Consider the following 26,011-nt stretch of genomic DNA (forward strand, 5'->3'; position numbering starts at 1 on the left):
CACTCTTGGGACGCTCTTACATCACTCTTGGGACGCTCTTACATTACTCTTGGGACGCTCTTACATCACTCCTGGGACGCTCTTACATCACTCCTGGGACGCTCTTACATCACTCTTGGGACGCTCTTACATCACTCCTGGGACGCTCTTACATTACTCTTGGGACGCTCTTACATCACTATTGGGACGCTCTTACAGCACTCCTAGGACGCTCTTACATCACTCTTGGGGCGCTCTTACATCACTCCTGGGACGCTCTTACATCACTCTTGGGACGCTCTTACATCACTCTTGGGACGCTCTTACATCACTCTTGGGACGCTCTTACATCACTCCTGGGACACTCTTACATCACTCCTGGGACGCTCTTACATTACTCTTGGAACGCTCTTACATAGCTCCTGGGACGCTCTTACATCACTCTTGGGACGCTCTTACATCACTCTTGGGACGCTCTTACATCACTCCTGGGACTCTTATATCACTCCTGGGACGCTCTTACATCACTCTTGGGACGCTCTTACATCACCCTTGGGACGCTCTTACATCACTCTTGGGACGCTCTTACATCACTCCTGGGACGCTCTTACATCACTCATGGGACGCTCTTACATCGCTCTTACATCACTCTTGGGACGCTCTTACATCACTCCTGGGACTCTCTTACATCACTCCTGGGACGCTGTACATCACTCCTGGGACGCTCTTACATCACTCTTGGGATGCTCTTACATCACTCCTGGGACGGTGTTACATCACTCCTGGGACTCTCTTACATCACTCTTGGGACGCTCTTACATCACTCTTGGGACGCTCTTACATCACTCTTGGGACGCTCTTACATCACTCTTGGGACGCTCTTACATCACTCCTGGGACGCTCTTACATCACTCCTGGGACGCTCTTACATCGCTCTTACATCAGTCTTGGGACGCTCTTACATCACTCCTGGGACTCTCTTACATCACTCCTGGGACGCTCTTACATCACTCCTGGGACGCTCTTACATCACTCTTGGGATGCTCTTACATCACTCCTGGGACGGTGTTACATCACTCCTGGGACTCTCTTACATCACTCTTGGGACGCTCTTACATCACTCTTGGGACGCTCTTACATCACTCTTGGGACGCTCTTACATCACTCCTGGGACGCTCTTACATCACTCCTGGGACGCTCTTACATCACTCCTGGGACGCTCTTACATCACTCCTGGGACGCTCTTACATCACTCTTGGGACGCTCTTACATCACTCCTGGGACGCTCTTACATCACTCCTGGGACGCTCTTACATCACTCCTGGGACGCTCTTACATCACAAGCCTTTATACTCCCCCACTTTCCTTCCTTTATCATGTATGACTCTCGACGCTGGGCTCACTACACCATACATCCCACTCACACTGTAAGGACCACTTACAAGTACTACTAAGTACTACATGTGGTCACTGTGATAACCTCTTAGAAGTACTGATTCCATGTAGTCACTGTAATGACCACTGAGAAGTACTTAGTACTCCCATGTGGTCACTGTAAGGACCGCTTAGAAAAGCTTAGTACTTTTATGTGCTAACGCGGCTGACAGCACAGTCCTGACTGAGAAAAGCGGAGAAGGTCTGAAGGCAAGACAGTAGTTGAGCAAGCGAACGTAGTAGCAGTAGTAGTGCAAGCTGTTGCTGATGGTGGAGGAGGACCTGGAGGTTACCTGGAGGCTATTCCGGGGATCAACGCCCCCGCTGCCCGGTCCATGACCAGGCCTCCCGATGGATCAGGGCCTGATCAACTAGGCTGTTACTGCTGGCCGTTCGCAGTCCAACGTACGAGCCACAGCCCGGCTGATCCGGCACTGACTTTAGGTATCTGTCCAGCTCTCTCTTGAAGGCAGCCAGGGGTTTATTGGCAATTCCCCTAATGCTTGATGGGAGGCTGTTGAACAGTTTTGGGCCCCGGACACTTATGGTGTTTTCCCTTAGTGTACCAATGGCGCCCCTAATTTTTATTGGGGACATTTTGCATCGCCTGCCCAGTCTTTTACTTTCGTAGGGAGTGATTTCTGTGTGCAGATTTGGGACCATTCCTTCCAAGATTTTCCAAGTGTAGATTATGATATATCTCTCCCTCCTGCGTTCCAACGAGTACAAGTCAAGTGCTTCCCAGCAGTTAAGGTGCTTGACAGAACTTATACGTGCAGTAAAGGATCTCTGTACACTCTCTAGAGCTGCAATTTCACCTGCTTTGAATGGAGATGTTGACGTACAGCAGTATTCCAGCCTAGAGAGAACAAGTGATTTGAAAAGGACCATCATTGGCTTGGCATCTCTCGTTTTGAACGTTCTCATTATCCATCCTATCATTTTCTTTGCACGTGCGATCGTGGCACTGTTGTGATCCTTGAAAGTGAGATCCTCAGACATTACTACTCCTAGGTCCCTTACATTATTTTTCCGCTCTATTGTATGGCCAGAGTCTGTAGTATACTTTGTTCTAGAGTTATTGGTGGTGGTGGTAGTAACAGTAGTTTTTTAGTGAATTAATATGGTTACTACAGCCAGCATGCCCATCTACCTACTTGGAGGGTGTTCCGGGGGTGAACACCCCCGCGGCCCAGTCCATGACCACACCTATCAGGAACCTAACCTGGAAACGACCCCATCCACCAGGGACCTGAGCAGGAAACTACTGTCTAGCTCTCCCTCAGTTTCTAGTCTTGGAGTCTGCGCAAACCCGAGTGTACACTGCGATAAGAAATACGTGGGAGACACTGCAAGGAACCTGTTTATCAGACTGAGTGAACACAAATACGCTTGGGTAACCCACGGCAACAGTGACCGTCACCTGATGAATTAAAATGAGATTCAGTTTTCATTGACCCTGAGCTACACAGACGATGGTGTCTGGAACCTTCACTGTTGTTTTCCGTACACTGATATCCCGCACATAAAAGAACGACGACGTTTGGATCCGACTTGGACCGAAACGTTGTCATAATCTTCCTTCTCCTGTGTGCGGGTTATTTGTGTATTGTTCCAGACGCGGTATTGCACCTTTTTACTCTTGATGTTTTCAGTACTGTCGGACAAGAATCAGGAAGTTACAGCTTCTCAAGTACTTTGGCCCACGTGATTTTAAACCATGCATCGTGGCTCATAGTCAGGTGACCTTCCAGTCATAACAACATTAAAGAGAAGGAACACTGCAGAGGCCTCTGGCCCATGCGAGCTGGTCAAAGTCACCTCTCGGCTTAAACCAGTGACCCACCTAGTCGGATCAGGTCACATCCATTTTTGGAAGGTGCAGCTTAACCTGACTTGACTGCTGGTTATACCTATTGTTGAAAATGGTATAAAATAGCGACAAGTTGAAGATTAAGACACATCACAACTGTCAGACACTGCATCATCATGGGATCTTGATACAAAGAATTCTTCAAAACTTGTCCAACCTTTGGAAGATCTACTCGATTAGTAGATGGTATCACTATGACACCGCCTCCTGCTTCGCCTCACCTGACTACAGTATATAAGCCACATCTACGGCCCTATGCTGTACATTCTACAAGATTGATGGACTGAACACATCGATTCCAGGCTGAGGGACTGATTACCTCAAACTCCTCCTCTCCTTACGCCTTTCTGCTTTGTATTAAGAACATAAGAAAGAACGAACACTGCAGCAGGCCTACTGGCCCATGCGACGCAGGTCCAAGTCTCCTACCGGCTTAAGCCAATGCCCCAACCTAGTCAGGGCAGGCCATATTCACTTAAGGAAGGAACACGACAACTGACCTAGTAGCACAAGCTAATCAGGTCCAACTCACACCCACCCACACCCACTCATGTATTTATCTAACCTATTTTTAAAACTACACAACGTTTTAGCCTCAATAACTGTACTTGGGAGTTTGTACCACTCATCCACAACTCTATTACCAAACCAGTGCTTTCCTATATCCCTCCTGAATCTGAATTTTTCCAACTTAAAACCATTGCTACGAGTCCTGTCTAGGCTAGATATTTTCAGCACGTTATTTACATCCCCTTTATTTATTCCTGTCTTCCATTTATACACCTCAATCATATCCCCCCTAATTCTACGCCTTTCTAGAGAGTACAGATTCAGGGACCTCAGTCTATCCTCATAGGGAAAATTTCTGATACATGGGATCAAGTTTGTCATCCTCCTTTGTTTTCCAGAGCATTTGTATCCATTCTATAATACGGTGACCAAAACTGTGCAGCATAATCTAAATAACTTCTAACCAAGGATATATCGAGTTGAAGAACAACCTGAGGACACCTATTATTTATGCTTCTTGATATGAAGCCAAGGATTCTGTTAGCTTTATTGAAGATTAAGACACGCAACATATGGGAATCTTTATTCATCAAACCATTCATCACAACTGTCTGACACTGCAGCATCATGGGATCTTGTTACAAAGAATTCTTCAACACTTGTTCAACCTTTGGACGAAGACCTACTTCGACTAGTGGATGGTACCACTATGACCTCACCTCCTCCTGCTTCGCCTCACCTCACTACAGTATATAAGCCACGTCTACGGCCCTATGCTGTACATTCTACAAGATTGATGGACTGAACACATCGACTCCAGGCTGAGGGACTGATTACTTCAAACTCCTCCTCTCCTTTCTACTTTCCTCCTTTCCTCCTTTCTACTTTGTATCAGACTGATGAAGCCACTGTGTGGCGAAACGTTTCCTGAATAAAGATTCCCATATGTTGCATAAGTGTCTCAATCTTCAACTTGTCGGTTTTTCAAACCATTCACCACATAGCTTTATTGCGAACACTTATGCACTGTTGTCTTGGTTTCAGATTACTGCTAACCAGGACTCCTAAATCTTTTTCGCAGTCCGTAATATTAAGATCGACAATATTTAGTTTATATGTGGTATGGTTATTTTCCTGTCCAACATTTAGAACTTTGCATTTGTCTATATTAAACTGCATCTGCCACTTCTCCGACCATTGCATCAGTCTATTCAAATCTTCCTGGAGTGCTCTAATGTCCTCGTCAGAATGAATTCGATGGTCTATTTTGGTGTTATCGGCAAACTTGCTTATATCGCTCTTTATACCCTCATCAATGTCGTTTATATTGATTGTGAACAACAGGGGGCCCAACACTGACCCCTGTGGAACACCGCTCGTGACGCTTCCCCACTCTGATTTCTCCCCATTTATGCAAACTCTCTGCTGCCTATTTGTCAACTATGCCTCTGTCCAGGAAAAAATTTCTCCTCCTATTCCATGTGCCTTAATTTTCCTCAATAGTCTCTGATGTGGGACCCTGTCAAAAGCCTTACTGAAGTCCATATACACAATATCATATTCATTACCATGATCTATCTCCTCAAATACTTTAGTGAAAAAAGTTAATAAATTCGTAAGACAGGAACGCCCTTTTGTAAAACCATGCTGAGATTCGTTGATTAATTTGTGCTTTTCAAGGTGGCTACGAACTGCCTCGGCAATTATTGATTCCAAAAATTTTCCCACAATGGAGGTTAGGCTTATTGGTCTATAGTTCGAAGCTAAGGACCTGTCACCTGCTTTGAAAATAGGTATCACATTTGCCATTTTCCACTTATCTGGCACCATGCCAGTTTGTAGTGATATGTTGAAAAGATTAGCCAAAGGTGTGCTAAGCTCCTCTTTACATTCCTTTAGAACCCTTGCATACAGTTCATCAGGGCCTGGGGATTTGTTAGGTTTTAATTTATCTATTTGCCTAAGGACCATGTCACTTGTGACCCTAATAGTGCACAGTTTATTATCCTCCTGTTCTACATAATTTATCATTACTGGAATATCGCTAATATCTTCCTGAGTAAAAACTGAGAGGAAGTATGTGTTAAAACTTCTACACATTTCCTTATCACTGTCTGTGAGCTGATCCGAGGAACTTTTGAGTGGGCCTATCTTGTCCCTGATCTTACTTCTGTATACCTGAAAGAATCCTTTTGGGTTAGTCTTCGATTCTCTTGCAACTTTAACCTCAGAATCTCTTTTTGCTTTTCTAATTCCCTTTTTTATTTCTCTCTTTAACTTAATATATTGATTTCTTAATTGCACCTCTCCTCTTTTGATTTGCCTATATATGCCTCTCTTTTGACCAATGAGATGTTTTAATCTATTGTTCATCCATTTAGGATCATTTTTGATTGATCTGATTTCCTTATTTGGAACGTAAGTTGTCTGAGCAGCTAGAACTATGGACTGATGAAGCCACTGTGTGGCGAAACGTTTCCTCAATAAAGATTCCCATATGTTGCATAAGTGTCTCAATCTTCAACATGTGCAACAGTTGGGTATCTTTATTGATGAAACGTTTCGCCTGCACAGTAGGCTTCTTCAGTCAAATGTAACGGCTTGACAAAGCTCCTGGAGAGCGAAACGTTGCCACAATAAAATGTCACATTAGTTGCACTTGTGTCCTTTTACTTTACAAATGCAAAGAGAGCAGTATTAATGAAATAAAGATGTAATCAGTCCACCAATCTTGGAGAGAAAGTATTTGAGATAGTCAGTCCCTGGAGCTCCATGGAGCTGAACTCTTCTCCAGGCTGAGGGACTGACCACCTCAAATACTTTTTCTTGAGGGTTAATGGACTGATTGCATTGTCTTTATTTCATTACCACTGCTCCCTTTGTATTTGACTGAAGAAGTCTACTGTGTAGGCCAAATGTTTCATCAATAAGGATACCCAACTGTTGCACACGTGCTTATACCTAACCCAACCTATCTTCACTCTTACTTTTATCTGGAGTTGCTTCCAGAGGTCGCTGCCCCCGCTGCCCGGTCCCAGACCAGGTCTCCCAGTGGCTGGTCTGCTTGATCAAGCTATTAGTGACTCACGAAATCGTAATGACACGATTGCAAACAAACCATACCACGGGTGGGGTTTGAACCGGCTGTCAGAGAGTCTCAAAACTCCAGACCGTCGCATTAGCCACTGGGCTAGCTAGCCACAATAAGATTCATCCAACTAGGTATATTTTTTCTTCACCACAGTGGTGATGTCTATGCTAACCTTCCTATAGTGTAGAAAAAATATACCTAGTTGCATGAATCTTATTGAAGCTAGCTAGCCCAGTGGCTAACGCGACGGTCTGGTGTTTTGAGATTCTCTGACCGCGGGTTCGAACCCCACCCGTGGTATGGTTTGTTTTAAGCTGTTAGTGTCCGCCGCCCGCAGTCAAACATACGCGCCACATCCTGGTTGATCAGGAACTGTTTTGAGGATTCAGTCGAGTTCCCTCTTCAAGACAGCTGAAGGTTTGTTGGTGATCCTCCACCTTGGTTTCATGTACCGTGTTTCCTCTATTGTTGTATAACACGAGTCAACAACATTTCGGCTGCAAAATGTTTGCAGTAAATTTCCTAAGTGTTTGCACATGTCATTTCCTTAGCTTAATTTTGTCCTTGCAATGTAACTATCAAATTGTGATAATAATAATAATAATAATAATAATAATAATAATAATAATAATAATAATAATTATAATAATTTGTAAAGTACATTATTCAAGTGATACAGACTTAGGTAAGACCGTTGAGATACTAGAAAGCTCCTGGTTATGTGGAACATTTCAGACAAGTTAGGTTAATCTTGTCCCCTCAGGATGCCATCCACAACAGTCGACTAACACCCAGGTACCTACTTAGTGCTAGGTGAACAGGGGTAGCTGGTGTAAGGAAACGTGTTTGCGGGAATCGATACTTAGCTCCTGGCCCCGCCTCCTTTTGTGTGCGTGTGTGTGTGCGCTCAACTATTTGTGCTTACCGACTTATGTATGAGAGGGATCTATACTTCTTTCCTCTTGGGCTTTATCATATCTACTTCTGAAGCTGTGTATGGAGTTTGCCTCCACCACTGCCTTATCGAAATTATTTAACTTTTCAGCCATGCTGAGACTTGGATGCTTCCCTCCCTGTGGATCATCATTGTCTTCAGCTTCCATCTGTGTCTCCTTGATCCTGATCCTCTTAATTCAATCTGTCCCTATTAGCTCTATCAACTCTTTTTCAGATTTTGTATGTAGTAATCATGCCCCCCTTGTCCTTATGTCCTCTAAGGTCGTCAGGTTCACTTCTTTCAACCTTCATAGTGCACTCCTCTCAGTTCTGGTACTAGCCTGGTTTGTAAACCATTGGATCTTTTCCAGTTTTTTCACATGCTTAACCACGTGTGGAGTCCATGCTGAGGCCGTGTACTCAGTGACTGGCCTAACATATGGCATGTATAAAGTTCCCAAGGATTCTTTTTTTAAGTTCATGAACACTATTCTGAGGTTTGTTAATCTTGCTGATGTTATACGGTTTGTGTGAAATTCTGACAACATGCTAAGTGTTATATTCACCCAGAGATCCTTTTCACTATTGTCAGCTTCTCTTCGCCTATGTTGCACTCTGTGTCTGCTCTGCTTTCTCTTCAAAAACGTATGGCATTGTATTTGCTTGGGTTGAACTCGACAATCCACTTGTTTGACAATATCTACAGTTCTCTCTGGAGTTTATCACCATCCTCTCAGTTCGTATTCTTCTCATTAGTTTTACATAGTCAGTAAACAGTGACACATAGGACTCAAGCTCCTATGGTAGCTCATTTAGGTATATTTGGAACATAGTGGTCCTAACCTTGATCTCTGCGGAACCTCATCCATTTCTCTCTTTCATTCGATGTCGCATCTCTTGCTGTTACTCTCTGCCTTCTGTCATAGAGGTACTGCTTGACCCACTGGAGCACTCTGTTTTTTAACTCTGTTTTTTTTCCAATTTCTGGACTTGTTCTGTTACTGTGATTATGTCGTAGAATTCCAACAAATTTATAAGACGAGTTTTCCATCACTAAATCCATGCTAGTTTTCTGTAAATAATCTTTCCAATTGTCTCCCAGTATCATTTCTTTACCATCATCTCTAGAACTTTTGACGGTATGCATGTTAGGGATACTGGTTTGTAATTCAGGACCTCTTATCTGCCCCTCTTTTTTTATTAATAGGAATCACATTGCCATTTTCCGATTTTCTGGCAGCTGTTCAGATTGGAAAGATTGGTTGAATACCTTTGTTAGTTGTTTTGTCTCTTCTCTCAGCACCATGGAGATATGTTATCTGGTCCCATTGCTTTTGTTATATTCGGCTCATGTAGTAGTCTCATCACTTTTGGTTTGTTGATACTCTTCAGTACTTGTTCTGTTCTGACTACAGTGACTTCCGGTTGTTCTCCACTGTCGTCTGTGAAGACTTTGAATTTTTTGCTGAGCGTTTCACATACTTCTGTCATTCTGTTAGCGTCCCTTTCTTCTTCCCCATCCTTATCATTTGTTCCTACACAGTTATCTTTTTCATGTAGCTGTATAGTATCTTTAATTCTGTTTTAGCTTTGGATGCTACGTCATTTACACACTGTCTTTTAGCCCCTTCTTATTCTTGCATATTCTTTTCTAGCTCTCCTGCTGGCCTCTTCAGTTTTCTGTATTTTGACGTGCTTTGGTCTCTCGGCATTCCTGATTAAACCAGGGGATGTTTATTTTTTTTGCCTCTCTTCTGTATGCTTGCCTCTTGGAACTTCGACTCTATTACCATCATTTCTTGTGCAGTTCTGTCTTTCAATTCCCTTTCCCATTCCAACTATTTCAGATCAGTTCTCTTGTTATCATAGTCCCTTCTGTAATCCCATTCTCTGTTAGTTGCTTCTTCCATTTTCTGCATTCCCCTTTCTACCAATTATGTTGTACTTAAAGCTAAGTACCACATAATTGTTATCTCCTTCTGCTTCCCTTTAGTAAATTTCTGTGTCTTAATCTTTTACTGAGAAACCCAAATCAAGTCTCACTGGCTCATCTCTTACTCTTGTTTCCTTCACATGTTGGCTCAGAAAGTTCTTCATAACTGTGTCCATAAATTTTACTTTTCATGGTTCTGGTGTTCCACGAGGGTCTCGGTGTTTTCAGTCACTCTCCTTATGGTTGAAATCTCCTAGTACTAGGAATTTATTTATTTTTTCACTCTCGGCCAGTGTTTCCATTGCGTGAATCATCGGCTTGTTTTATTAATCATACTCCTCCCTTCCTTGGTCTTATAGTGGAGGATTATATATCACTACCACTGTTACTTTAATCCCTGGATACTACAGTTTCTGCTGTATAATCCCTGAACTATTCTGTTTCCTTAATGCTACCCCTTCCTTTCTCCTTTCACTGCATACTATTTGGTAACTTTCTGGGAATATTGTATTTATCATCCCTGAGAGTTGTCTCCATTATAGCTACTACATCAGGGTTTTCTTTCCCCACTCTTTCTTTCATTGCTTTACACTTGTTGGTTATTACGTGTACATTTGAGTACCATATTGTGGTACTTCTAACTCTTAATATTTTCTGAACATGTTGTTTACTTCACATCTGGGATTACTAAGCTGAGAGCCTCTGTACAGACTGTCTCTGATGATCCTCACATGTGTATGCGAGGACTGTTAGACATGGAGAAGGGTAGCAGACGAGGGGACAAGAGGCGTTACCATCCAGCCTCAGGGAGTACTTCAATGTGCACCTCAGCCCCTTTCCTAGCATACCCAATTGCAAGGCCTGCTCCCACTTTCTCAACACCATCACTAACACACTCCCCACCACCACCCCTTATTTATACACCCTCGCCCCTGTAATGATGCACACACCAACCGCAGCCCGACCTTTCTCACTCCTGGCAGATAAGCAACGTGCAGGAAGATAGGGTATCACAAACCAGTGCATAGTAAGGGAAAGGAAGCTGAGTGTGTGGTACACAAATGCAGATGTATTATCAAGAGTGACGAGTTAAAATACATAGTTATTACTGAGACAAAGCTGGCTGGAATATCAGATACCATATTCCTAGGCAAGATATCAATATATAAGGAAAGAGAAAACATCGGAGGTGGAGGGGTGGCACTGCTAATCAGAAATCAGTGAAGTTTTGAAGAAATGAGAGGGATAAACAGACAGAAGGCAAATGACCACATAATGAGCTTATTAAGACTGGGGGACCCAAAGTAATAGTTGCAGCGATATATAACCTGCCGTCTAAAGTAGGAGACCGAGACAGGAATATGAAGACAGCAGTAAAAGTAATAGCCGATATCATAGCAGAAGCAGGTAGGAGTGCACATAAGGCTAAGGCTGAGCTAATTATCATGGGAGATTTCAGCCACAAAGAAACAGATTGGGAGAACTGGGACCCATATGAATGAGCAAAAACATGATGGGCTAAGTTGATGGAGGTGATTAGGGAAAACTGTCGGCATAAATAAATCACAAAATGGGAGGTTCTTGAACTTTTAGCAGGAGAGTCCTACAGCTTCCCTGCAATGGGTTCAAGCGCCATCTGTTCTGTGATTTTTTTTTTTTTTGCAGTCGTGTTATTGCGATTTTGTGAGTCGTGTGTCATTGTGTTAAGAACATGACAGGAGAGAGATGAGCCAGCAAGACTGGGCTTAGTATTTACATCAGGTACATCAGACATAGGTGGAAAAAAGAATGCGAGAGACCCCTGGGTGCTAGCAGCCATATAATACTGAACTTCAAGTACCTTGTGGAGCGAAACTTAGAGGGAAGAATGGCAGGTGGTGCATGCGAGAAGCCAGACTTTACAAGTGGGAACTTCAGTGGGATGAGATCATTCCTGATTGCAGTGCAGTAGGTTTAACCTGGCATACAGAGTGACATGAAATCTTAAGAATGGCAAGTTGAGAGACGGAGCCTACAACCAGGACTCAACCACTGCGACTACATGTAGGTGAGTACACACACACACACACACACACGCACACACACACACACACACACACACACACACACCCAGTGGGAGAATGAAAGGGTGAGGTCAGTCTTTGTGTATGGGCTCCAGGAAGTTGAAGGGGAAACATATGATGCAAGAAAACAAGGGAAAAAAAAGCAATTGAAAGCATCATGAAAGCAATAGGAGAAGACGACATGACCAAGCTGGAAAATTTTCGGAGAATAGGGGGGTTTGCAAAAAAAAAAGAACCTGGCCAGTGAAAGTGACCTTCAAGGCAGAATCGACTCGGAACAGGATCCTGCAGGAGAAAGCACGATTAAGGGACATGCTGGCATACAGGAAGGTGTATCTCGACCGCGACAGAACACAAGCAGAAAGGCAGAAACAGAAAGAGATGGTACAAAGGCGAAAGGAGGAAAGAGAGGGGATGGAGAAGACAGACAGGAGATCCTAGACACAGGAAGATCAAATACAGCCTCCCTCACAACTTCCTATAGAAGCCTCCCAACCAGGTCAACCCCAGTGCAACCAAACACTCTAAACCAAAACACCCATGCCACATCCAATGCCCCCACCCACTGCATTACAAACTCCACCCCCACAGCAACCACCCATAGTTCCTTATCAGGTCTCCCACTTCCCCAACCCCAATACACCTCCCAGACCACAATCTTAGAAAAGAAGTTGAAGGTGTGGTATACAAATGCAGATGGAATAACAAATAAGTATGAGAAGTGGCATGAAAGAATCAAGGAGACATCCCCAGACATAATAGCACTCACAGAAACAAAACTCACCAGAATAATAACAGATTCAATCTTTCCATCCGGATATCAAATCCTCAGGAAAGACAGAGGGAGGAGAGGGGGAGGAGGAGTTGCACTGCTCATTAAAAACCAGTGGGGGTTTGAGAAAATGGAATGAATGGATGGCACGGGCGAAAGGGACTACTTAGTAGGAACAATCCAGTCTGAGGGACATAAGGTGATAATTGCAGTAATGTACAACCCACCACAGAACTGCAGGAGGCCAAGAGAAGAATACGATGAGAGCAACAGAGCAATGGTCGACACACTAGCCGAGGTGGCCAGGAGAGCACACATGGGGGAGCAAAGTTACTAGTTATGGGTGATTTCAATCACAAGGAGATTGACTGGGAAAACCTGGAGCCCCATGGGGGTCCCAAAACATGGAGAGCCAAGATGATGGATGTGGTACTGGAAAACCTCATGCATCAACATGTTAGAGACACTACCAGAGAGAGAGGAGTAGTTCTGACATCGAGGATATCATGTATGAAAGGCCCCTGGGAGCTAGTGATCATGTGGTTCTGTGTTTCGACTACATAGTTGAGCTTCAAGTGGAGAGAGTAGCAGGAACAGGGTGGGAAAAACCAAACTACAAAAGGGGGAACTACTCAGGCTTGAGGAACTTCTTTCAAGACATTCAGTGGGAGAGGGAACTGACAGGAAAACCAGTACAAGAAATGATGGAGTATGTGGCAACAAAATGCAAGGAGGCAGAGGAGAGGTTTGTCCCCAAGGGAAACAGAAATAATGGGAAGAACAGAACGAGTCCTTGGTTCACCCAAAGGTGTAGGGAGGCAAAAACTAGGTGTACTAGAGAATGGAAAAGGTACAGAAGACAGAGAACTCAGGAAAATAAAGAGATTAGCCGAAGAGCCAGAAACAAATATGCACAGATAAGTAGGGAGGCTCAGCGGCAATACGAAAATGACATAGCATCGAAAGTCAAGACTGACCCGAAGCTGTTGTACAGCCACATCAGGAGGAAAACAACAGTCAAGGACCAGGTAATCAGACTGAGGAAGGGTGATGGGGAATTCACAAGAAACGACTGGGAGGTATGTCAGGAGCTCAACACAAGATTTAAAGAAGTATTTACAGTGGAAACCAGTAGGACTCCAGGAAATCAGAGCAGGGGGGTGCACCAGCAAGTGCTGGATGAGGTACATATAACCAAGGAGGAGGTGAAGAAGCTGCTATGCGAACTTGACACCTCAAAGGCGGTGGGTCCAGACAACATCTCTCCGTGGGTCCTTAAAGAGGGAGCAGAGATATTGTGTGTACCGTTAACAAAGATCTTCAACACATCATTTGAAACTGGGTAACTCCCCGAGGTATGGAAGATGGCAAATGTAGTCCCAATTTTTAAAAAGGGAGACAGACATGAGGCACTAAACTACAGACCTGTATCACTAACGTGTATAGTATGCAAGGTCATGGAGAAGATCATCAGGAGGAGAGTGGTGGAGCACCTGGAAAGAAACAAGTGTATAATTGACAACCAGCATGGTTTCAGGGAGGGAAAATCCTGTGTCACAAACCTACTAGAGTTTTATGACAAGGTGACAGAAGTAAGACGAGAGAGAGGGGTGGATCTACTGCATTTTTTTGGACTGCAAGAAGGCCTTCGACACAGTTCCTCACAAGAGGTTACTGCAAAAGCTAGAGGATCAGGCACACATAACAGGAAAGGCACTGCAATGGATCAGAGAATACCTGACAGGGAGGCAACAACGAGTCATGGTACGTGACGAGGTGTCAGAGTGGGCGCCTGTGACAAGCGGGGTTCCACAGGGGTCAGTCTTAGGACCTGTGCTGTTCTTGGTATATGTGAATGACATAACGGAAGGGATAGACTCAGAAGTGTCCTTGTTTGCGGACGATGTGAAGTTAATGAGAAGAATCAAATCGGATGAGGATCAGGCAGGACTACAAAGAGACCTGGACAGGCTACAAGCCTGGTCCAGCAACTGGCTCCTTGAGTTTAACCCTGCCAAATGCAAAGTCATGAAGATTGGGGAAGGGCAAAGAAGACCGCAGACACAATATAGTTTAGATGGCCAAAGTCTGCAAACCTCACTCAAGGAAGAAGATCTGGGGGTGAGTATAACACCGAGCATATCTCCCGAGGCGCACATCAATCAGATAACTGCTGCAGTATATGGGCGCCTGGCAAACCTACGGATAGCGTTCGGATACCTCAGTAAGGATTCGTTCAAGACTGTATACCATTTACGTCAGGCCCATACTGGAGTATGCAGCACCAGTTTGGAATCCACACCTAGTCAAGCACGTCAAGAAATTAGAGAAAGTGCAAAGGTTGGCAACAAGACTAGTCCCAGAGCTACGGGGATTGTCCTACGAAGAAAGGTTGAGGGAAATCGGCCTGACGACACTGGAGGCCAGGAGGGTCAGGGGAGACATGATAACGACACATAAAATACTGCGCGGAATAGACGAGGTGGACAAAGACAGGATGTTCCAGAGATGGGACACAGACACAAGAGGTCACAATTGGAAGCTGAAGACTCGGATGAATCAAAGGGATGTTAGGAAGTGTTTCTTCAGTCATAGAGTAGTCAAGCCGTGGAATAGCCTAGAAAGTGAAGTAGTGGAGGCGGGAACCATACATAGTTTTAAGGCGAGGTATGATAAAGCTCATGGAGCAGGGGGAGAGAGGACCTAGTAGCAATCAGTGAAGAGGCGGGGCCAGGAGCTATGACTCGACCCCTGCAACCACAAATAGGTGAGTACAAATAGGTGAGTACACACACACAGACACAGATGAAAAGAAGAGTGCGAATGAATAAAGGAAAAAATAGAGTATAGGAGAGATTGTCACGAAGGAGGAGAGTTTCTGAACCAAGTTTAAGTATTAAAATGAATGGAAGACCAACTGGTTCATGAGATGACCGAGAGACTACTCAGTGTCGGCGAAAACTTCTCCTATTATGGGAAAAAAAATTAAAATATAATCTTATTGGTAAAAGTAAAGAGAATGAAGAAATCAGAGATTTAGTACATTTAAATGCAGAGGAAAATGCACAGATGAAATAAAGTGTAGAAGTTACCAGAGGGTGACACAACGAACTTAGCCACTGAAGGAAACATAAAATAGGATAAAGTTACTTTATTTAAAGTCATTAGATAGAACAGTAATAATTTTAAGGCTTAAGATAAAACAATTCAAACATGAAGGAGCAGGTTCACTCCTAGATTACCTTGCCTGCTTAGTCTTATTTGATCTCCAAAAACCTTATGACTATCTGGTCTTACAACGTAGCCAAAGCCCATTCCTTAGGCCTCCGAGCCAATTTGCCTTTTCTTCTTTTGATTTCTCACCAGAAAGAGACTTCCATGTCCTGGTAAATAATAGCTTTGACCTCCTCCCTGACTTTGTGATTGTTGCAAGGCTGCATTCTTAGCACTGTCCTCTTAACACCCGTCATTAATGACCTTGCCTCTAGTCTCTATGTCAGCGATTTCGTTCTAGCTTGTACAGTTGCTGACTGTCAGCTGGCAGTGGCCTCTCTCCAGTATGCTACTGATGCTTACAACTGGCCCACTGCTCATGGCTTTAAATTTTCTGTTGCTGGAACACACCTGATAACTTTCACAAGATGCTCTATTCTCTCATAGCGTTGCCTACCTTTATGGTTTCTGTGTCCCTGAATAAGATGCTGTCATATTTATTGGTCATCTATTTTATCGTCGAATGCCTTGAAAGCCTCACATAACTTCCTTAAAAGTTGCAGGTTATAGCTGCCTAAACCTCCTTGAAACTTTAGTCCATCTTTCTTGGGGACTGATAAACGAACCCTTCTTTGCCTTCATCCCTAATCGTATCTAAATTAGACTACAGAAACCAAGTGTATTGTTCAGCCTCCGCCACAACTCTTTCTTCACTTTATTATTCCACCAAGGATTACATTTGTGTCGCCTCCATTTATTACATCTCCTTTCTCTCTCTATTCATTCATGGATAATACGTGGAGAAACGACTACCGCCTCTTTGTCACGACTGTCAGATCACACTGGCGATCCAACATACCTTAGCAGATTGTCCTGTCTACCAGCGGGCATGCAACATTTACACCACCCCAAAGCACTTTAACTGACCTCCTCGCTGAAAGTCTCACATTTGGCACAGACTCTCTCTTTGACTTTTTATTATAAGGGAATCTACTGATTTAAATTTTACTCTTGCTTTAACCCCCTTCCTCCATTAACCCCTACCTTTGCGCACCCCTCACTGAAGTGCTATACGACCTTGTCGGGTTTAGCATTATTAGTAGTATTATTATTAGTATTAGTATTAATATTAATTCAGCAAGACGAAGACTGAAAGGTGCCTCAGTACAAGTATTTACAGTTATCAAAGGGCATGACATTCTCTATTCAGGAAAGTAGGTTAATATTATCCAGTCAAACCAAGGATGATTTTATAATTTATATATTGTCGATTTCAGATCAACGAAACGAAATGTATTTTTTTAATGGAGCGATAAATATATTGACTATATTGCCTGAAGAGTTTGTACATTTGTGAGGTTAAATTTATTTCTATATATCTGCCACTTGTTAATAGTTTTTGTTTGCTTGCAGAGTCTAGTTTGTGCCCAAAGACTCGTTATTTGTTTGTTTGCATTTGTATTCTCTCTTCCTCCGCCTGTGCCTCCCTCAGTACACATTTCTTCTACCACTACTACCATCCCCCTAATAACTACCACCACACTACCACCACCAATATCTCTCTCGTTATTACCACCACGATCTCCTCCACTACACCATCTCCATTACACCACCATCTCCATTACACCACCATCTCCACTACACCACCACCACTATGCCACCACCACCACTACACCACCACCACCACTACACCACCACCACCACTACACCACCACCACTATCTTTATCACCACCTCCCACACAACCACCACTACACCTCATTCATAATAACCTCCCTTACCGCATCCTCACATTCAACTACACCCTCCCTCCACAACCCCTTAAGATACAACCTTCCCCACCACCATAACCTCCACCATTTTACCCCACCATATAACTTCCCCACTACCACAGTCTGTTTTCACCACCTTTCCCCACCACACAACCTTCCCCGCCAACAAACCCTCCTCCCTACCCACGCTGTCCCCTCCCCGTCTTACTAAGCGACCACTGCCCCTCATGCAGTAGATTGTCTCTATGAGGGCCAATTTCTTCCAATCTCGCTCCTCGCAGTTTCCAACCTTCCCCAGCAAGTAAATCCCAAGGTTACTGCCCACGACATCAAGCCTCCCTAGACTTCACACACAGCTAGAAAAAAAATTAAAGTGAGGTGTGAGTCGGCGTCTGAACCTTAACGAAGGTGATTAGAAGATAGAATGATAAAGTGGGAATAACTGGCGAGGGAAGGGAGAGCCAAGTGTGGTGTGACACCCAGTCGTGACTCCACCCAGCAGTCGACGTCTGGGGCGGCTAGTGACCAGGGAGGGGAAACGCTTGTAAACCATGCTGCCATGAGGATTTGTCGCAGCCGGGACACTGGAGGAGGAGCTGGCTGAAGTTAGTGCCATCTGTCCATGTAGTGCCTATTAGTGTTCTTGTGAATGAAACTCGGCTTTGTTTACGTGATGCTCACACTCGTGGAAAACTGGCGGAGGATGCAAGCAAATCATTTATTCAGGAAGAATATTCAGTGATATTTAAAATTTATTGATATTAATTGTAATGCAGTAACATATGTGCCAGTCACTGATGTCCCCGGCAGAGTCTTGACATATCAAGGTCACCGGTGCACACGTTAACATATATTGACTAATTATTGCTATCCTCGGCATTACTGTTGTTTCTTAGGGTGAAATGTGTATAGTGGCAACAGTTCATGAAGGGGTCGTTAATGATATCCGTATTGGTGGTGAAAGTCAGTCAAGTCCTGGAGCAGTGAATTGTTAGTGACTGTCCCCTGACTCAGCTGGGAAATGGAGCTCCTCTCCCACATCTACGGATTCCAGTACCGCCTCTGGAACTGGTGGCACGGGTGAGTGTCTATCTTCACGTGTACTGGGTCAAGCTACACCCAAACCACGTGACATACTTGTCACCTCTTTCGAAATTACTATGTTGTCAACCCGGCCTGAAGTCAGACTTCCTTGTTCACCGCCTGGTCAACCAGGTTGTTGATGCTAGCAGCCGGCAGGCCTACATAACCATCACAACCTGGTTGACTTCCAGCAGGCAGTAGTCCATCCTTCATCCTTAAGAAAGCCTATACCGCTGTTTCTGCAATATTTCATTAAATATATGTATATATATATATATATATATATATATATATATATATATATATATATATATATATATATATATATATATATATATATATATATACTTCTTTCAACACACCGGCCGTATCCCACCGAGGCGGGGTGGCCCAAAAGGAAAAACGAAATTTTCTCCTTTCACATTTAGTAATATATATACAGGAGAAGAGGTTACTAGCCCCTTGCTCCCGGCATTTTAGTCGCCTCTTACAACACGCATAGTTTACGGAGGAAGAATTCTGTTCCACTTCCCCATGGAGATAAGAGGAAATAAACAAGAATAAGAACTAGAAAGAAAATAGAAGAAAACCCAGAGGGGTGTGGATATATATGCTTGTACATGTAAGTGTAGTGTGACCTAAGTATAAGTAGAAAAAAGGACACCAGCAATCCTACCATTATGTAAAACAATTACAGGCTTCCGTTTTACACTCACTTGGCAGGACGGTAGTACCTCTCTGGGTGGTTGCTGTCTACCAACCTACTACCACAGGACGGTAGTACCTCCCTGGGTGGTTGCTGTCTACCAACCTACTAGGTAATATTTTAAGAAAAAGAGGATAAATAAGTATACACGATATGATGTAGGGCGAAATGACAGTAGTTTGTTGGATTATGTATTGGTAGATAAAAGACTGTTGAGTAGACTTCAGGATGTACATGTTTATAGAGGGGCCACAGATATATCAGATCACTTTCTAGTTGTAGCTACACTGAGAGTAAAAGGTAGATGGGATACAAGGAGAATAGAAGCATCAGGGAAGAGAGAGGTGAAGGTTTATAAACTAAAAGAGGAGGCAGTTAGGGTAAGATATAAACAGCTATTGGAGGATAGATGGGCTAATGAGAGCATAGGCAATGGGGTCGAAGAGGTATGGGGTAGGTTTAAAAATGTAGTGTTAGAGTGTTCAGCAGAAGTTTGTGGTTACAGGAAAGTGGGTGCAGGAGGGAAGAGGAGCGATTGGTGGAATGATGATGTAAAGAGAGTAGTAAGGGAGAAAAAGTTAGCATATGAGAAGTTTTTACAAAGTAGAAGTGATGCAAGGAGGGAAGAGTATATGGAGAAAAAGAGAGAAGTTAAGAGAGTGGTGAAGCAATGTAAAAAGAGAGCAAATGAGAGAGTGGGTGAGATGTTATCAACAAATTTCGTTGAAAATAAGAAAAAGTTTTGGAGTGAGATTAACAAGTTAAGAAAGCCTAGAGAACAAATGGATTTGTCAGTTAAAAATAGGAGAGGAGAGTTATTAAATGGAGAGTTAGAGGTATTGGGAAGATGGAAGGAATATTTTGAGGAATTGTTAAATGTTGATGAAGATAGGGAAGCTGTGATTTCGTGTATAGGGCAAGGAGGAATAACATCTTGTAGGAGTGAGGAAGAGCCAGTTGTGAGTGTGGGGGAAGTTCGTGAGGCAGTAGGTAAAATGAAAGGGGGTAAGGCAGCCGGGATTGATGGGATAAAGATAGAAATGTTAAAAGCAGGTGGGGATATAGTTTTGGAGTGGTTGGTGCAATTATTTAATAAATGTATGGAAGAGGGTAAGGTACCTAGGGATTGGCAGAGAGCATGCATAGTTCCTTTGTATAAAGGCAAAGGGGATAAAAGAGAGTGCAAAAATTATAGGGGGATAAGTCTGTTGAGTGTACCTGGTAAAGTGTATGGTAGAGTTATAATTGAAAGAATTAAGAGTAAGACGGAGAATAGGATAGCAGATGAACAAGGAGGCTTTAGGAAAGGTAGGGGGTGTGTGGACCAGGTGTTTACAGTGAAACATATAAGTGAACAGTATTTAGATAAGGCTAAAGAGGTCTTTGTGGCATTTATGGATTTGGAAAAGGCGTATGACAGGGTGGATAGGGGGGCAATGTGGCAGATGTTGCAAGTGTATGGTGTAGGAGGTAGGTTACTGAAAGCAGTGAAGAGTTTTTACGAGGATAGTGAGGCTCAAGTTAGAGTATGTAGGAAAGAAGGAAATTTTTTCCCAGTAAAAGTAGGCCTTAGACAAGGATGTGTGATGTCACCGTGGTTGTTTAATATATTTATAGATGGGGTTGTAAGAGAAGTAAATGCGAGGGTCTTGGCAAGAGGCGTGGAGTTAAAAGATAAAGAATCACACACAAAGTGGGAGTTGTCACAGCTGCTCTTTGCTGATGACACTGTGCTCTTGGGAGATTCTGAAGAGAAGTTGCAGAGATTGGTGGATGAATTTGGTAGGGTGTGCAAAAGAAGAAAATTAAAGGTGAATACAGGAAAGAGTAAGGTTATGAGGATAACAAAAAGATTAGGTGATGAAAGATTGAATATCAGATTGGAGGGAGAGAGTATGGAGGAGGTGAACGTATTCAGATATTTGGGAGTGGACGTGTCAGCGGATGGGTCTATGAAAGATGAGGTGAATCATAGAATTGATGAGGGAAAAAGAGTGAGTGGTGCACTTAGGAGTCTGTGGAGACAAAGAACTTTGTCCTTGGAGGCAAAGAGGGGAATGTATGAGAGTATAGTTTTACCAACGCTCTTATATGGGTGTGAAGCGTGGGTGATGAATGTTGCAGCGAGGAGAAGGCTGGAGGCAGTGGAGATGTCATGTCTGAGGGCAATGTGTGGTGTGAATATAATGCAGAGAATTCTGGAAGGAAGGCGGGGTAGGGGTCGGCCTAGGAAGGGTTGGAGGGAGGGGGTAAAGGAGGTTTTGTGTGCGAGGGGCTTGGACTTCCAGCAGGCATGCGTGAGCGTGTTTGATAGGAGTGAATGGAGACAAATGGTTTTTAATACTTGACGTGCTGTTGGAGTGTGAGCAAAGTAACATTTATGAAGGGATTCAGGGAAACCGGCAGGCCGGACTTGAGTCCTGGAGATGGGAAGTACAGTGCCTGCACTCTGAAGGAGGGGTGTTAATGTTGCAGTTTAAAAACTGTAGTGTAAAGCACCCTTCTGGCAAGACAGTGATGGAGTGAATGATGGTGAAAGTTTTTCTTTTTCGGGCCACCCTGCCTTGGTGGGAATCGGCCGGTGTGATAATAAAAAAAATATATATATATATATGTATATATATATATATATATATATATATATATATATATATATATATATATATATATATATATATATATATATGTCGTGCCGAATATGTTAAACTGGTCAATTAGCAAGAACTCATTTAAAATTAAGTCCTTTCTGAAATTTTCTCTTACAAGCCTAAAGATATATTTTTTTCATTAATGTTAATGTAATTTTTTTTAATTTTGCACCAAAAGAATCTTAGAAAACTTACCTAACCTTGTTATAACAAGAGCAATTTATTTTATCCAAACCCAACTAAATATATTTTAGATTTGTTTACAATAATTTGATACTAAACAAACCCAGTGAAATATATTTTTTTCGTTAGGTTCAGAATGATTTTTGCGAAATTATTGCATACACAAATATATATAAGATATTGCTATTTAAGCCAAGATCGCAAGTATATATATATATATATATATATATATATATATATATATATATATATATATATATATATATATATATATATATATATATATATACCTGAGAGAGAGAGAGAGATACAAGATGAAAAAACAATCACAGGGGGAGTTTAATGATAGCTCTAGGCCTTTCTTGTTGCAATCAACGCATCATCAGGAGCTTGTAATATTGCAGAAATGAGTAGGAAGTTCAAGTAGTTTCATTCAGGGGAAAGATTCGAGCTGGAGTGAGGTAGATGACACCAGGCAGCTCAGTGCCGAGTGCCAGAAAAATGAAGGCAGGGTATTAAAGCAGCAGAAAACAAGCCAACCCACAAGCACTGATAATGACCTTGCCAACATAACTTTAGTGACATTATTATAAATAATTCGGTGAGACTTCGATACCATATAAAAGACTATATTCTGTGCACTACCTAGCAGAGTTTACATAGGCCTAGTGTGCTATGTGCAAAATAATAATAATAGAACTTTTCTTTGTCAGAGGAAAGAAAGTCTCCCTGATAACATTGTGTATACACAGTGTATAGTGTATACTACAGTGGCTCCCTAGTATATAGATGATAAAGGCTAAAGTGTCATTTGAAAACAGATGAATTTGTTAATGAAGTGATAAGCCTATAGAGGCAGGTGCCAGAAGTCGCCAGAAACTTACCACAGAGGTCAGCTGTTTTAATAATCTTCCTGGCCTGCTAGTTTACCTCGCATATAATCTAGTGATACCAGTGAATAGCAGAATACAGTGTTGTAGTAGCAACTAACCAGTATTATAATGGTACTTAGTGGAGTGGAGTGACTTTCATTAGTTTCTTTTTTCTTGAAATACCAGACGTATACTGTGAATTTCATATAACCTGTAGTTACCAGCGGTCGCAATATACACAACGAGAAGCAATTATTACTACAGAAAAAGCGACCTTCCTCCAAAATTTCCACCAGTCAACTATAGTGATAATATAACAATTATTGTGGCGGAGACGAAAAAAACCTAGAAAAGCTAGATACAGCGATTGATAAACAAGGGTTGAGGCTCGACCGTTCGTCACTGTAGGAGCTGCCAGCAATCACTGGTTCTTCAACACGCAAGTTATACTTTTGTATCAATCAAATCACATATTACTCAGGTAGATAATTTCCAGTAGATCCTTCATGTGTTAGCCCAAATCACCGACCAGTATGTTTTAAATAAGTGACCCACTGATCAGATCAGACTGGCTCCGAACCCTCGACTGGTCCGAACCCTCGACTGGTCCGAACCCTTGACCAGTTTCAAACGGATTCGTTGGACAATAAAGCAGACTGTAAACGGATGGGGTTGTAGGCGCCCTTATCAAACACAAACAATAAATATAAAACAGGAGCGTACTCCGGTAAGCTGTCTTAATATACAAGTACAGTTAGAAATACAAATACAAATAGCTAGAGCTTCATTTAAGGAGGTTATTAATAGGGTATTCAAGAGGTTGCTAGTAGAATTGCAGTAAATCAACCATTCAAATCATTATGAAGCTCTGTGTAGTCTGCAATCAATCAAACAAACGGGCTTCCACATGGATAAATTGTCGTTTTTGTGGAAATTGGTGTCATGCCCCTTGTGCAGATATCCAAGAACTAGCTACAAGCAGTATTAAAACAGGGAAGTGTTTTTGGGTATGCCCAAATGAGATAAATCTGTGGACTAAAATCACAAGGGTATTAAAAGAGGATAACATCAAAGCTGCTTTCATAGACAACCTGGAAGCTTTCTACAACAGATGGGAACATAAAAAGTCTGGGCTGAATGGTACTGCCCTTGATACTGGCCATGTAGTCAGAAACTGTAAGGCTGGAGGTGATGTCCTGGTAGTCAGTAAATGTGAGGCTGATAGTGCTGTCCTGGGAGACAGTAATGGTGAAGCTGGAGGTGCTGTCCTGGGAGACAGTAATGGTGAAGCTGGAGGTGCTGTCCTGGGAGACGGTAATGGCGAAGCTGGAGGTGCTGTCCTGGGAGACAGTAATGGTGAAGCTGGAGATTTTGTCCAGGTAGTCGGGAATTATACGCAGGAAGGAATGCATATAAATGACCTCATAGGGGACAGGAGCCGTAGTGGGGAAACAAGTGTAGTCAAAGATAAGATAAAACCAATATTGCAAACTAGAAATACCACAGGAAATAGCAAACAAGAGGACTCTACTAGCAATAGTGAGGATATATTACCAAAAACAACTGGTGGGAGCTCCATTGTTGGTGCTAGGGAGGATAGGAATAAGACAGGGAAACATGCACCAACAGGGAATCCAGTCACAGAAACCCAAAGCAAACGGAAACCAAGCCTGTGCACATACTATGCACTTGGTATCTGCAGACATGGGAAATCTGGAAAAACAGATGGGACGTGCAACTATGACCACCCTAGAAAATGCTGTGCCCATATAACAACAGGAAAATGCAAACTCCCTTCCTGTAAGCTTTTTCACCCTGAAATGTGTACCTCTTCAGTACAGGAAAGACTGTGCTATAACTTGAATTGCCAGGCACACCATCTAAAGGGGACAAAAAGATACAAAACATCCAGGCCATGGGAAAACCTGGGTAGCCACAGCCACTCAAGAGGGAGAGGTTTTTAGTGCCAGGAAGGAAAAAAAACTGGCAGGATATGGCAGAAATCGTACACCAAATCCAGTCATTCCTGGAGTGGAACCACAATCCATGGCCTCCACTCCAAACCAACAGATACAGATACTAATGCTGGAAAAAAAATCTCCCCCCCCAGTACCAACAATACCACCAGTCCGATGACATTCTTCTTTGCAAATATACAGGGTCTAAAGCCAGCAACAAACAATAAAATACCTTTCATCCATGGACTGCTTGCAGAAGCAAAGGCAGTGTTCGCGGCTTTCACTGAGACCCACATAAAGGATCACTTGGACAACGAAATATGGATCCCAGGTTACAACCTATACAGATGTGACAGAGTGAACAGGCAAAAGGGGAAGGGGGGTTGGCCTGTACATTGCAGAGTCACTTGTTTGCACAGAACTGCTTAATGCCTCAAATGATGTAGTGGAAGTTTTAGCAGTAAAGATCGAGAACCAAAACCTAGTCATTGTGGTAGTCTACAAGCCTCCAGATGCAACATCCCAGAAATTCCAGGAACAGCTGTTAAAAATTGACCACTGTCTGGAAAATCTTCCAGCTCCTGCACCCAACATCTTGCTCCTGGGGGATTTCAACTTAAGGCACCTAAAATGGAGGAATATAGCAAATAATATTGTTGCAGTAATAACACCAGGAGGCAGCTCTGATGAAAACTCACACTCACATGAGCTTTTAAATCTCTGCACAAAATTCAATTTAAACCAGCAAATAATAGAGCCTACTAGACTGGAGAATACACTAGACCTCATCTTCACTTACAATGATGATCTGATAAGAAATGTCACCATATCAAAAACAACATACTCAGATCACAACATAATTGAGGTTCAGACATGTATGCGTGGAGCCCCAGACCGACATAATGAGATTAGTCACGAGGGAGCATTCACCAAATTCAACTTCAATAACAAAAACATAAAGTGGGACCAAGTAAACCAAGTCCTAA

At 42.9% G+C, this 26,011-nt stretch overlaps 1 protein-coding gene across 6 annotated transcripts in view; it reads left to right on the plus strand.

Moving 5' to 3' along the window:
* The window catches only part of FER (tyrosine-protein kinase Fer), a 605,512-nt gene that overhangs the window by 407,093 nt on the left and 172,408 nt on the right, over positions 1–26,011 (plus strand). The window contains exon 1 of one of the 6 annotated variants that reach the window (XM_053776802.2): positions 18,068–18,655. The exons of the other annotated variants lie outside the window; for them this stretch is intronic. Coding sequence (XP_053632777.1) covers positions 18,597–18,655 — 59 coding nt within the window. The 5' untranslated portion in view covers positions 18,068–18,596. Of the gene's footprint in view, positions 1–18,067; positions 18,656–26,011 lie in introns of those variants that run through there. 6 annotated transcript variants of the gene reach the window in all.

Source organism: Cherax quadricarinatus, chromosome 1 (assembly GCF_038502225.1).
Source record: "Cherax quadricarinatus isolate ZL_2023a chromosome 1, ASM3850222v1, whole genome shotgun sequence".
In the NCBI taxonomy this organism is placed as follows: Eukaryota; Metazoa; Arthropoda; class Malacostraca; order Decapoda; family Parastacidae; genus Cherax; species Cherax quadricarinatus.